This window comes from Eretmochelys imbricata, chromosome 12, assembly GCF_965152235.1.
Source record: "Eretmochelys imbricata isolate rEreImb1 chromosome 12, rEreImb1.hap1, whole genome shotgun sequence".
NCBI classification, from domain to species: Eukaryota; Metazoa; Chordata; order Testudines; family Cheloniidae; genus Eretmochelys; species Eretmochelys imbricata.
Genome location: NC_135583.1, coordinates 24,686,669 through 24,701,752, shown reverse-complemented (window position 1 = coordinate 24,701,752; position 15,084 = coordinate 24,686,669). Strand labels below are relative to the sequence as shown.

Genomic DNA, 15,084 nt, shown 5'->3' with positions numbered 1-15,084 from the left:
TTTTAATAGATGGATTTTATCTGCTTTGAAGAAGGGGAAAGAAAATTTAGTGAGTTTCTGAACAGAACTGGCACGAAACGGTATAATGGCCACGCTGTAGCAAGTCTCCGCTGAATCACCACCAGCACCTCCTGCAGTGATTCATTACAGAATGGGACATAGATAGGGTTCCATCCTGCAAGGTGCTAAGTATTCGGACTCTGATCCTGCAAAAGACTTTAAGCACAGGAGTAGTCCCAATTAATCAATTAAGCTTATCCCCAACTATGGAACAAGCTGCCCCCCTTAAAAGATATGGAACTAACATGCCAGTTGCTGCCATCGCATAGTTCATTCTGCTTGGGTGTTCTACCCCTTCTCCCATCTTGCATCTGTCCTGTCTATTTAGATTGTAAGTATTTTAGGGCAGGGACCATCTACTGCTCTGAGTTTATACAGTGCCTAGCACAATGGGGCCCCATTCTTGGCTGGCCCTTCAGCACTACTGTAATAATAATTCAGTGGGGCTACTCATGTGCTTAAAGTTAAAACCAGGCTCAAGCACTCTGCTGGTGTGAGGCAGAGTGTTCAGCACCTTGCAGAATCGAGCCTCTAGAAAATGTGTGTGGAGACAATTCAATGTATTGCATAAATCAGTTAGAGACTTACCTACTGAAGTTGGGGTTTAGATCCAGCCCCTAGGGCGTAATAAATCATTATTCACTTTCAAATAAAAATCTACTATTTAGTTAGACAAAATGACAATCAGCCCCATAACTACTGTTGATGTAGGACCTACACAAAATCAATTATTTGGCCTCTTCTGCTCCCCTCATTGGTGCTAAAGCAATAGTTAATCGAGACTGACGATCCAGATGTACAAACAAAATAGTAATAGAAAAAAAGAGCCACTTTAATTTCAAGCTCCACTAGAAACATGAAGGGAAAATGAATGTTTAACAAATGAGAAAGGGTGATTCTAATGGAGGTATAAGGTTTTGTTTAAGCTTTTAGGAGAAAGTTAAGAACACTGAGAAATGGAAACAATATAAAACAATTTTAAAATGGCACAATCAGAAATACACTTGAAAATATTTTTTAATTTAGTTACAATTGTTTAAAATTATGTCCACATTTGAAACACAGCTGAATTAATTAACTGCTAACAAATGGGAGGAAATTTCCTTTCACTATCATATTGTCTATGCAAAATTATATGAACTCTTTTTAAAAAAAATAAAAATATAATGGAGTGAAAATTAAAGACTGTTGATCAGCTTTTGCAAATTTCTGTAACTTCTCTTTAAATCTTTGGAAAGGGTCTTTAGAGGATGCAGGATGATTGTTTAGAAACATGCTTTCATAAAGCCATCATTCTTACATTTTTCTGACAGATCACAGCATTGTTGCTTTGGCTATGACATGTTGCCAAGCACTGAATGCAGCTCCACTATGGCAGGTTGTTTTGATTTTGCCCGACATAACAAAGAGGTGTCAACTTCTGAAGGCTTATAAAAAAAACAAACCTTCTTTAACAAGTCAGTTTCTAGGAGTAAGTACGCACAGCAAACGGTGGATGGGGGGAACCTGTGGAAGCTGCAAGTTGAGAGCTTCAGTCAGTTCCAGCATACTGGCTCTCCAAGAGCAAAGCCGCATTTGATAGAAAATTACAAAGATATTAAACACTTTCCTGAGATCAGATTATCAATAACTGCTGTAGTTGTCACAGGGTTGTTATGGAATCAGGACTGAGAGTAGGTGACCAAGTAACCATGAAGGTGAAGGCAGGTGGTCTATGAGACAATGTCTCTATTGTGTTCCACACAGTGAAAACAATTGGGAATGCCTGCTCTGGGTTCTTGCCTGCATATCTCCTGTTTAAAAACTCAGCTGTCAAAAAGTATGTTTACTTTGTATCTATTTAGACAACTTTATGACCCTATTGTAGATAGCTGGGTGGGAACTGGCACAACTTTGCTTCAAGATCTAAATTGGGTCATAGTCAATCAAAACCAGAATTGTTGCTGATGAATCATATCCACAATGGTGTGTAGACCACAGCATTGCCAGAACTAGTGCTTCACCTTAATGCTAATGTGTGAAGGTCTTTCTCTTTTAATCAGAATAATAGCAAACTGATTGGAACAAGATGTAAAGGCAGAAAGGAAGAATCTACTTACTATGGGAAAAGCTCAGTCAAAGCTTTTTAAGGCAGAGAAAAGAAGAATGGCAAATGTGGTTGTAGAAGGTGCATCCATTCCTTGAACTAATTCCATATATTTACTAGTACTGCCTCTTCTGGTTGAAAAATGTAGCCTGGAGTCCATTCATCTGATATACAGTTACCAGATTATTTTACATATGGTTTGGATGGATGCTGTTAGTATAGAGGCAGGTTAAATTTATACCAGAGAAAAGTTGTAAACTGCAGCCACATTAGTTTTGAAATTATATTTATAGATGCCAATTTATTTTCAATTGCATTGTCACAGATAAAAAAAAGTTTCTAGTACGACTAAAAAGTAGTGCAATATATATATAGTAGGATAATATTATGGAAATGCACAGTTATCATGGAGTGATGTATACAGGACTGTAATATGTAAGTAACAAGGTGTAGGGGTGTGTGTGTGTGTTCTGAATAAGTGATTAAGAGAGAGAGAATTACAATGCAGCTGCAATATTGGTCTTTGCTCTAAGGCTGCTGTGATATACAGTCAGACTGCTGCACTATGGCTCCCCTGTGCACTGATTTTTATTATAGCAATTACCCTCTCCTCTTTCCCCCCTCTCTTTCCCCCGTCTCCACCGGTGAAGCAGAAAATGAAAATAAGGCAGTATTGTGTTGTAAGATTTGACTGGATGAAGTAATGACAGTAGAGTTACTGCACAGACTCAATGATTCTGCCAAGTTGTATGATTCTTGGGTTTGTTTTTGTTAGTTTATGCCTGGTAGCTATATTAACTAACTATAGTTAATAGTGCGCAGCCATTTTCATTCTAACCCCCTGTTTGCACATCTTGGTAACTTTTGGGATGAATTTGACACACTCGATCTGTTTCTAAAGGTGTTTGTCTTCTGACTTCAGTCCCCAGAGGAAAAAGCTTTCCATAAAGTCATAGAGGCGGTAGCTAGTTCAACTTTACAGCAGTGGTCCTAATATTGATTACCATAGCTCTGTCTCCAGGCCACTGACTGGCTGTTCCAGAGTTCACAAATTTTTAGCCCAGTCCTAAACTCATCTCAATACCATTTAGATCAACTGAATTGACCCTCACGTGACACAACGACTTTCTTTTTCCTAGTTACGCTTTCACTCCTGCACTGTCACAGCTGTCCCAGATTTGAGTTCTGACTAGTTTTAAGGGTCTGAAATAAACATTGTGTGCAGGCACTAACAACAGTGCTAAGGTGGCATTATATCAGCTTCTTCTTTATAAATCCCAGTCTTCGGGGAGTATGTCATTTTCTGAAGAGGTTTACTGCTGAGTACAGTAATGATGGATAGGCCATCCTGCTGGCTCATTGTAAGGCTCCAAGACAATGAGAGCAGTGGCAATTACTGAATATTTCACACAAATGTAAAATCTTTCAGTGTTTAATCCTCCATCATGGGCAGGGGATTTATATTTGTAAGTCTTGATAGCAGTCAGGGGAATTTAACATATAACTTGCTTGTGCACCACTATGAAAATGTATCTTGGTTTACCCCAGAGTTTCCTTTCTGCTAGCAAGAGTCCTAAAGGTACCCTTTAATAATACTTAACTTTAATAACCCTTTAACAGTTTAATAATAATGATAACTAGGGGTGTTGATTAATTGCAATTAACTCACAATTAATCACAGTTTTAATCGCACTGTTAAACAATAGAATACCAATTGAAATTTATTAAATACTTTGGATGTTTTTCTACATTTTCATATATATTGTATTCTGTGTTGTAACTGAAATCAAAGTGTATATTTTTATTACAAATATTTGCACTGTAAATATGATAAACAAAAGAAATAGTATTTTTCAATTCATCTCATATAAGTACTACAGTGTAATCTCTGTCATGAAAGTGCAATTTACAAATGAAAAGAAACAAGTTTGTTTACATTTACAGGAGATAATGCTGCCCTCTTCTTGTTTACAATGTTACCTGAAAGTGAGAACAGGCATTTGCATGGCACTTTTGTAGCTGACATTGCAAGGTATTTACGTGCCAGATATCTAAAGGTTTGTATGCCCCTTCATGCTTTGGCCACTATTCCAGAGGACATGCTTCTATGTAGGTAACTCTCGTTAAAAAAGTAATGTGTTAATTAAATTTGTGACTGAACTCCTTGGGGGAGAATTGTATGTCCCTTGCTCTGTTTTACCTGCATTCTGCCATATATTTCATGTTATAGCAGTCCCAGATGATGACCCCGCACATGTTGTTCATTTTAAAAACACTTTTCACTGCAGATTTGACAAAACGCAAAGAAGGTACCAATGTGAGATTTCTAAAGATAGCTACAGCACTCGACCCAAAGTTTAGGAATCTGAAGTGCCTTCCAAAATCTGAGAGGGACAAGGTGTGGAGCATGCTTTCACAAGTCTTAAAAGAGCAACACTACAGAACACAAACCACAAAAAAAGAAAATCAACCTTAGACTGGTGGCATTTGACTCAGATAATGAAAATGAACATGCATTGGTCCGCACTGCTTTGGATTGTTATCAATCAGAACCTGTCATCAGCATGGACGCATATCCCCTGGAATAGTGGTTGAAGCAGGATGGGACATATGAATCTTTAGCGCATCTGGTACATAAATATCTTGCGACGTCAATTACAACAGTGCCATGCAAACGCCTGTTCTCACTTTCAGGAGACATTGTAAACAAGCAGCGAGCAGCATTATCTCCTGGAAATATAAACAAACTTGTTTGTCTGAGCAATTGGCTGAACAAGAAATGGGACTGAGTGGACTTGCAGGCTCTAAAATTTTACATTGTTTTATTTTTGAATGCAGTTTTTTTTACATAATTCTACATTTGTAAGTTCAACTTTCATGATAAAGAGATTGCACTACAGTACTTGTATTAGGGGAACTGAAAAATACTATTTCTTTTGTTTTTTACTGTGCAAATACTTGTAATAAAAAATAAATATAAAGTGAGCACTGTACACTTTGTATTCTATGTTGTAATTGAAATCAATATTTGAAAATGTAGAAAACATCCAAAATATTTAAATAAATGATATTCTATTATTGTTTAACAGTGTGATTAATTGTGTGATTAATCACGATTAATTTTTTAATCACTTGACACACCTAAAAATAATAATAATAATTAATAATGTAATTGCACATATATATAGCACCTATTAGCAGAAGTTCTCTAGAAGTATAGAAGGTTTGCAGAGACTCCATGATAGGGCATTACATTTCTCTACTTCCTCCATGACATCTCATTTTCACACCAATTCTCAACAGAAGGCCCCCTGCACCTGACATTCAGCATAATAACACTCTCCATAAAAGCCCATTAAGTGTCTATCGTAAGTGAAGTTACTGCCTCTGTAATGACCAGAGAAATATGTATTGAATTCAGTGTATTGGCTTGGGAAATCTGTTTTGTCCACAATGAATGGCTGTCTGTCACAGCCATGTCTGTTCAGAGTGAAGTGCATTATATAAATATAACTATACAGACAGAATATTTGTCAATCAGCAAAAAAGGCTATACACCCCCTATCCAGGGCACATATACTTTGTAAGCATTGGTTTCCAATAGATAAATGTAATCAAGGTTTATATGTTCACAGAAGCCAACAGGATGGGATTGTTTCACTCGAAAGATCAGAAGAAAATTGTAACTAATGTTGTGGAAAATTACTTTGATATTGCTTTCTCAGTACAGCATCACAATTAGGTAGCAATGTGAAGCACAGGAAAAGAATAAATGAATAGTAACAAATCAACACAAACAGCTACTGTCAGGCGTACTTTGCTCAGTGAAAGTAATGTAAGCATTACTTAAAGTTTTATGACTGTAGTTTTATACTGGTTTAAATAGTACATCAAGGTTTTGCCATCATGCTTGCTTGGACTAAAACAATAAAGAACAATTTCTGGAAGAGACAGATAAAACTAAAGTACCAAAGTATTTTTATTAATCTTGTTTCAGAAGTTACACTATTCCAAATTAAAGACGACTGAACATATTAGCAGTGAGAAATGTCTGCTTGGTCGATGCAAAATTCTACTGTGCTTCTTTTTTTGGGTGAAAAATGTTCTTTATTGAATTTCACAAAGCTCTGCAGATGAGATTGTAAATGTATTCAGCTACGTAGTGACTACATGAGAAATACAAAAGCAAAGACCAATAAATAAACTTTGTCGTATAGAATCTGTTGGCCTAAATAGTATAATGACACATGCATTTATTCAGTTCTATAGAGGGACCAATTATGTAAGCAAATTACAGCAATATCCTGTCTCTAAAAGAAACTAATATTTTTAGGAGCTATTCTGAGTGAGGGAGGGAAAACATCGTTTTAAGCACACCTGGTGTTTCTCTCTTACAGACTTACAGATTTCCATAGAACACAGTGTACAATAAGGAAACATGGCTATTCTTCTTTTTAATTAAATGAACAGTGTCTTTTCTATGTTCTACCAAGTGCCTATTGTGCTTTAGGGACAATTGGCCTGATTTTCGGTGGAGCTGAACATGTGAAGCTCCTGAGTTCAGTGGCAGCTGAAGGTGCCCTGCACTTCTGAAAATCAGACCATGTAACTATTTTATAAGTACCTTTTCTCTCCGTCTAACTTCCATTAATGTAAATGGGAGTTTGTTGTGTGAATCAAGCAAGATATTAGACATCTTTGGCAGTAACAGATAGTCCCCCTTAGAATAGTCATTTTACAACCATACACAGGACTCTGTCCATGAAAATCTAATAAGTTATTGAGATAGTTTCATCTCTGAGGATGCTTGTGTTCAAACCTTGATTGGTATGTCAAGTGTAAATGGGTTGGGCCTCATCCTGTTCTTTATGTCTACCTCAAAAATAATTTCATAGTTGGTCACAATCAACAGTCAGTGCTTGAGAGGCTCATGATTGGAAGAGCAATGGTCCAATAGGTCAGGACTAAGAGGCAATGGTAGAGAAGCATGGGAAAGCTTACCAAGGGCTAGTTGAAGCCAGTGCTGTAAAGTTCTTGACTTTCATAAGTAGAACGTGAACCAACCATTTTTTTTAAATTATGTAATTCTAATGTCCAACAGGTAGTAAACAATGGCAGAGTTATCCAGTTATTGTGGAATTAATTTTCATGCACCTACCTATTCTTTCTAAATTTTTCAGGCTTAACATGAGCTGTGTTTATTTAAGGAAAAGTTCATTACAAATGTGAATACTTTTCACAGGGGATTTTGTTATTGTCCTAGTACAGAATGAAGCCAGAGCCTTGCTACTTAACAACCCTATTTTGCAGACATGATCTAAGTCTTAAAGAACTGTCTGATGAACATTCCCCTTGGGTTTGAGAGTATGCTGCTGTGATGGGTCAGTTCCCTGGCCACAAACCCTCGCCATTGAGCCATCCCGTCCACATCTCTAGAGCTTAATCCCATGGAGGTCCTTCCACAGGGAAAAGGAGAAACATTGCCATGTGGAGATGCTGTCCCTCTGCTATATCTGCTGAGGTTGTGGCTCATCCTCCATTTGCAGAGATGACATGACCCAGAATTAGAGTTTGTTACACAGACTTCTTTTTGAATTCATATAATAATAGGAAATAACTATAGCATATCTGGTTTTCTCCTATATTACTAACAACAGTGGGTCATCTACTTTCAGTGTAAAAAACAAGACATATTATTTGGTGAAGAATACGAGCCCTTGATTAACTACTTTGTGTCTAGGTATTGCAGGTGTCTGCAAAAACTGTGGGCCAATTCCTACATTCTGTGTACTCCCAACTAATCCAATGAGCTGGGCTATTACAGGGAGCACATGATGTCATAATCTGTTTCAAATGTTTCTTCTTATTGCCCTGTTCTCTTTCAAATGTGTACATGCAGTTTCCATTGACTTCAAATGGATTTATAGACACACATCTTAGAGCAGAATTTAGCCCATTATGTCAGTTCAATATATAAGTTGTTTTGCATTTAAATATACAAAATTATATTTAAAAAAAAAACAAGTGAAGTGACTGGCAAATCCTCCACTTTCAATCAATTTCAGTTTTGATTCATTATTTCCACAGTTTTGGCTGAGTGGCTGCTTTCAAAATTAGAGTGCAATTGGTCTAAATAACAAATATATTAATGTTTAAGTATGTTTGATGATACAGAGACAAGCACTTAATAAATCTGGATACAGAGGGTAGCATTTAATGTAATGACAATTCCAGGGCTCTGTGTGTCAGAGTGCAGCTCCTTTAACACAATAGCAGTATTTTGCCTTTAAAATGCACAAAATATTACAAACTGCACATTAATTGTGACAAGCAAACAGAAATAATATTTAATCAAATGACAATATCCAGTATAAAAGAACACAATGGACCAAACTCTGCCCTCTGTTAAACCAGAGTAAATCTAGAGTAACTCCATTGGCATCCCTCTGCACTCTAGGATTTTATACTGCGCTCATTACAGTATGCTCACCGCTGAGGTATCATATGTAACTGAGGGCTTGTCTAAATGGCTCTGCAGTGCGGGTTACAGGGGTGCGAGCTGCAGCACATAGGAAAGTATTGCTCTCTAACTTCCCCATGTAGACCCTGCTAGTGCTAACTAAAACTTACCTACTTCACGTTAACATACTGTAGTTCCGACTGGTGGCCTTTTTAGTTCACACTAACAGGGTTTACAATGGGGCAGTTACAGAGAAACACTTTAGTGAATGCTGCAGCTCACACACCCATAGTCTGCCCTATGGGGCAATGTAGACAAGTCCTTAGTCAACATGAATCCCATGCTTATATCTGTGCATACCTGTCAACTGTCCCTCATTGTGAAGGACATCACTCATTTTAGTCCCAAAGTTACCTACTTTCCACACAGATATGGACTCCTCAAAGTTTCATTGTTGAAAATTATTACATCAGAAATAACTAATCATGAGTTATTCACACTAAAGTACTGAATCGCACAACATTTTAAGTTTCTTGAGTGACTAATTTTCTTGTGTTCCTCATTTTGGGTCTGTCTCTCACAATATACCCCACTGGGCAATGGCATGTTGGGAAGCATGTATCTGTATGGGTGAAGTGAGTGGAGTTATTCTGGATTTACCCCAGTCTAACTGAGAGCAGAATTTGCCTCAACTCAAGCTGACATCCTTGACAAAGCAAAGATTCTCACATAACCTGGCATTCTTTATTGAGTCTGATTTTTAAGCATGATTTATTCTGAGCAAATATTTAGTCCCACGGTTGGCCTTATAAAAATGAAATATTAGTCCTAAAGAACATTTATGCTCGCATCACTTTTGTAACATATGTAAAGAGTGTCAAAGATACAGGACAAAATTATTGGATAAAAATTGGAATGCTAACCTGGTGTCTGCTGATGAACTATGTCTTCTGGATCCTGCAGATGAATGAAGACGACAAGCCCCGCTGCTCCAAACAGCAAGATGAAGGAGAACATACACGTCAGCCTCATAATTATTGTTCTCAAACCAATCCACTTTTGACCCAGGAAAATGAACTGCATGCAATCTCCAAGACACACTCTTCACTCATAGTCTCATCTTCTCAGCTGCCATTCCATTATAATACCATCTACAAGAGGTAAAAAAATAACACACCTACATACACCATTTATATTTCCATACCCTTTTGTAAAGACAGGTTGATTTTTTTTTCAGATCTAATAGTTGATCTACATATCATCCCAGTGAATGTAATTGCATGTATCTGGTCAATTTCTGCCCCATTAGTTTGTTTTTAATAAGGGATGTATCACTCCGTGTTTTCCACTTGTTTAGAGGAAAATGTGGAATATTAAAAAAAAGTATAATTTGGGGGAAATGATCACATAGTGGAATGTATTTGCACAGAAACCCCCTTTTAACAGGCTGTTTGCTCCAACTGAAGCATGTGTCACTTTTTATTTTTCACTTGTTAAACGAGATGAAAACATAAAGGACGACAATGTGGGGGAAAATGATCGTATGAGCTGCATCTTGCATAGCACAAACATGGAGAGAATGACAGAAACAGTTCGCAGGTTTCTGCATCGTTCAGTAGGAAAATGATTTTTCTAAAACAGCCGGTACTGTAGGCCAAATATGCATCCCATTTATAAATCTAGGTGGGCATATTGACCTAAGGAAGCTATGTATCCTAAGGGAAGTAATGCAGGTGCTTGGGTCATCTTTAACTGGCTTGGACAAAACACCTAGCTTGGGCCTGGCTGGCATTGGCAGGAGGGTGGACTATATGAACTACGAGCTCATTCCTTCTCTAAGATCTATGAGAGAGTCTATGGGCTCAGCTCTGCAAATACGACCAGGCATGCACTTTTTACTGTATGTAATCCCAGTGAAATTGGAATGGGGCTAGTCACAGAATACACTACAGCTGGTACTAACGCTCCAATTCAGCAAAGCACACAGGTAAAAGACTGAAATCAATGGCACTACTTGTGCTTAATGATAAGCACAAGATTAAGTGTCTTGTTATTTCAGCACTTAAGCATCTGCAGGTTCAGATATCATGATCCTGTCTAAATATAGTTAAATAGTGGTGATAGCTGGGTGAGACGGATTGTAGCTTGACAATATACCTAAAATTTCAACCAGAAAGACTAAATGAAAATGTTTACACTAAAACTAAAACAATGGGAGGGGGAAGGAGGGAGGTAGAGAGAGAGAGGGAAGGGGAGAAGATCAAAAAAATGATGTTGCATGACTAAACTCCAGGGACAGAGGACAAATACACTAGTGGTGTTATTTGTAGAATGGTCTTCAGCATTGTTATATTTCTTAGAATAGATCTCTTTCTTAGGAATGTTGTTTAATTTTAGATTCCCATTGTATTATTTAGGGAACATGCCATAACCAGTAATGTTTTATCCTTTCCTGAGCCTGTTGGGGGCAGTTTAAGAGAACAGTTATCTCTATTAGGATTTACAGCACAATGGTGTGCCTAAATTTGAGTTTTACAAATCCCATTGTGAGCAGAATGAGAAAGCAAATGCTGATTTCCAAAACAATTTTTTCTTGTTTAAAAAAAAAGATACATCTAGATCATGCTCCATTTTTTCCTGATTTGTTTAAAAGTTTTTATTCAAACTAAAATCAGAGTCGAAAGTCATAGAGGTCATCCCAACATTCCTGTGAAAACACCTTTCTTTATTAATATTATTTAATAGTTACATTATATCATCTATCCCAGAGGCCCTGTTCAGGATCAGGACCCCACTAGGTTACATCACACATTGTCCTCTCAATATGTAACGTTTAATGAAAGCTACAAGCTACATGTGCATATGCTGAAGGGAAAATAGCCCCATATGATTATTTTATCCCAGTGAAAGTCAATTAAATTCACCATAAGCGAATAAAGAGGGAGCCAGGGAAAAGAAAAGTAAACCACCTCTCAACAAAAACACAAACCTCAAAAGGTTCTAAATGATGGGTTTGGGCTTCTCCCATCTTTACTTTCCTGTAATTATTTTTTCACTCAGTTGACTTTAATTAACTTGCTGTAGGCTTGCAAGCCTGGTGAATGAGAACAATGTTTTATACATGGTAGCAAACAGGGGAGTTTGAGAGGGAGAGAAGGAAATCCCCCTGCTGAACAAAGAAGGTGTGACCTCTAATCTTGGGGTGAGTGAGCTTGTTTGACTGTTTGGTTTTGGGCTGTTTGTGTTTTTTTTTTCTCTTTCAGGTTATTTTAAATGTACGGGTCAGTTGGGATTGTGTGTTTGGGGACTGTTTGAGCCTTGTTCAATCATCTTTGATCAGCCCGGTGATCACCCTCCCCCTCTGTGATTAACGAAGGAGTAGGGCTGGCTAGGAGAAAAGGCCTTACAAGCCAGAGGCTAAGTGACCAAGAGGAGCCAGCGAACAAGAGAGCTTGTAAGAGGGAGTCATAATATAATCACTGTGGTTAGGAAGGGCTGCATTGCTAGTGTCAACGCTGCTCCTGTCCCCTCCACCTGTCTCCAGGCAGAGAACCTGACCACGGATGCCTCTACCCAGATTCTGGTGTGGATTTGCAGAGACTGTGGCCTGCATTTCCCACTCTCAGAAAGCCAGGATGGCGGGACCATCCAGTGTGAGACAGGCGGAATCTCTCCGGAAGCAGGTGGGAGAGCTACAGGTGGAGATGGCTAGGCTGAGGAGCATCTGTGCCCATGAGGAATTCATTGAGAATATTCATATGGAGATGTCCAAGGCTGAGGAACCTATGCAGCTAGAGAGGACTGCTGTCATGCCCTCAGGGGAGGAGGATATGGCTCTGTCACAGGGAGGACACTGGCTGCTGATTACTTCTGGCAGCAGGCAGTGCTCCACCTCTACCCCCAACCCACCCTCCATAGTAGTGAAGAACCATTATGCTGCCTTGGCAACAAGCAATGAGGAATTGCCCCCAAAGGTGGAGGAGAAGCTATATACCCACAAGGTTGGAAAGACTGCAGCCACCACTCCCAGGAGGAAATGTAGGGTAGTGGTGGTTGGTGACTGTCTTCTGAGGGGGATGGAGGCACCTATCTGTCGCCCTGACATGACATCCCAGGAGGAATGCTGCCTGTCAGGGGCCCATATCCGAGAAGTCACATAGGATCATCGAGGATCATCTGGCCCTCTGACTACTACCCCACACTACTCATCCATGTGGGCACTAATGATATTGCAAGGTATGACCCTCCGCAGATCAGAAGTGACTACAGGGCTGTGGGAGTAAGGGTGAAGGAGCTGGGGGTGCAGGTGTTGTTCTCTTCGATTCTTCCAGTCAAAGGTAGGGGCCCAGGCAGAGACAGATGCATCCTGGAGGTGAACGCCTGGCTGCGAGGAGGGCTTTGGCTTACTTGACCAATGGGATGCTGTTCCGGGAAGAAGGACTGCTAAGTAGAGATGGGGTCCACCTATCAAGGAAGGGGAAGAGCATATTTGAATACAAACTGGCTAACATAATGAGGAGGGCTTTAAATTAGGTTCAACAGGGGCAGGAGACAAAAGACCACAGGTAAGTCAAAAACATGGAGGCCTGGGAGAAGGATTGGAATCTGGGGAAAGCATAGGTTGCTATAGAAGGGATAAGGGAGGGATGAGAGAATATAGAGGGGAAATCAAATCAGTATCTTAAATGTCAGTATACTAATGCGAGAAGTATGGGGAATAAGCAGGAAGAACTAGAAATGCTAGTCAATAAACACAACTATGACACAGTTGGCATCACAGAGACTTGGTGAGATAATACACCATGACTGGAACATTGGTATAGAAAGGTACAGCTTGCTCAGGAAGGACAGGTAGGGAAAAAAGGGAGGATGTGTTGCGTTATATATCAGAAATGTACACACGGACTGAGTTTGATGGAAATAGGAGACAGACTTGTTGAAAGTCTCTGGGTAAGGATAAAAGTGGTAAAAAAAACACGGGTTATGTCATGGTAGGAGTCTACTGCAGACCACCTAACCAGGAAGAGAAGGTGGATGAGGCTTTTTATAAACAACTAACAAAATCATCCAAAGCACAGGACTTGGTGGTGATGGGAGATATCAACTACCCAGACATCTGTTGGGAAAATAACACAGCAGGGTACAGATTATCCAACCAGTTCTTAGAATGTATTGGAGACAATTTTTTATTTCAGAAAGTGGAGAAAGTCACTAGGGGAGAGGCTGTTCTAGATTTGATTTTGACAAATAGGGAAGAACTGGTGGAGAATTTAAAAATAGAAGGCATCTTGGGTGAAAGTGATCATAAAATGCTGAGAGTTCATGATTCTAAGGGATGGTAGGAGGGAAAACTTCACAATAAGGAAAATGGATTTCAAGAAGGCAGCCTTTAGCAGACTCAGGGAGTTGGTTGGTAAGATCCCATGGGAAGCAAGTCTAAAGGGAAAAACAGTTCAAGAAAGTTGGCAGTTTTTCAGAAAGACATTATTAAGGGCACAAGAACTAACTATCCTACTGCGTAGGAAAGATAGGAAGTATGGCATTTAACTAGGAGATATTCAATGATTTGAAACTCAAAAAAGAATCCTATAAAAAGTGGAAAGTAGGTCAAATTACAAAAGATGACTATAAACAAATAACACAAGTATGTAGGGACAAACTTAGGCTATGGCACAAAATGATATTAACTAGCTAGAGACATAAAGGGTAACAAGCATGGGTGGTGGGTATAATAGGCCAGGGAATGCTAAGCTTTCCCTGGAGCAGCCGCCACCGCCAGACATCTGGGCTGCGGTGGCCCCACCCCTTCCCCGAGGCCCCTGCTGCCTGCCTGCCTGCCCTCCACCTTCCCCCTAGGTCCCTGCTGCTCACTATGTTGCTCCTCCTCGGGGGCGGGGAAGTGAGGCGGACATGGCAAGCAAGTGGTGGGTGTGGGGGTCTGGCAGGGGAGTGAGGCAGCTCGGCCAGGCACTGGGGCCAGTGGCTCTGCCTGGCACTTGGGCAGGGGGGGCACGGCCTGGCACTGGGGCCAGCCCAGTGCTCCAGGGATGGCTCGGCCTGGCCAGGAGTTGGAGTCATTGGCCTGGCACTCAAGCAGGGGGGAGCGGTGCAGCACTGGGGCCGGACCGGCACTCAGGCTTGTTGGGGGTGGGGAATTGGCCTGATGCTGGGGCCAGCCTGGTGCCTGGGGGAGTGGGGACTGGCCTGGGGTGGCGATCCAGGGCTCCTCTGGTCGTGGGGGGGCCCCTCAGGGCTCCTCCTGTTATTGGAGGGGGTTCGGGGCTCTGGCTAATGGGGGGCGGGGCCTCGGACAGAAGGGGCCGGGCCGGTGGGCTAGCCTCCCCAAAGTGGTGGTTCACCCACCACCCATGGTAACAAGCAAACATTCTACAAATACATTAGAAGCAAGAGGACAACCAAGGACATGGTAGGCCCGTTACTCAATGAAGGGGGAAAACAATAACAGAAAATGTGGAAA

General features: G+C 40.2%; 1 protein-coding gene across 1 annotated transcript in view; it reads right to left on the bottom strand.

Annotated features, from left to right (window-relative positions):
• CHST8 (carbohydrate sulfotransferase 8) overlaps positions 1-9,689 on the bottom strand; it is a 204,589-nt gene extending 194,900 nt beyond the window's left edge. Inside the window, exon 1 of the mRNA XM_077831425.1 lies at positions 9,530-9,689. Coding sequence (XP_077687551.1) covers positions 9,530-9,689 — 160 coding nt within the window. The remainder of the gene's footprint in view (positions 1-9,529) is intronic.
• Between the last annotated feature and the right edge of the window lie 5,395 nt (positions 9,690-15,084).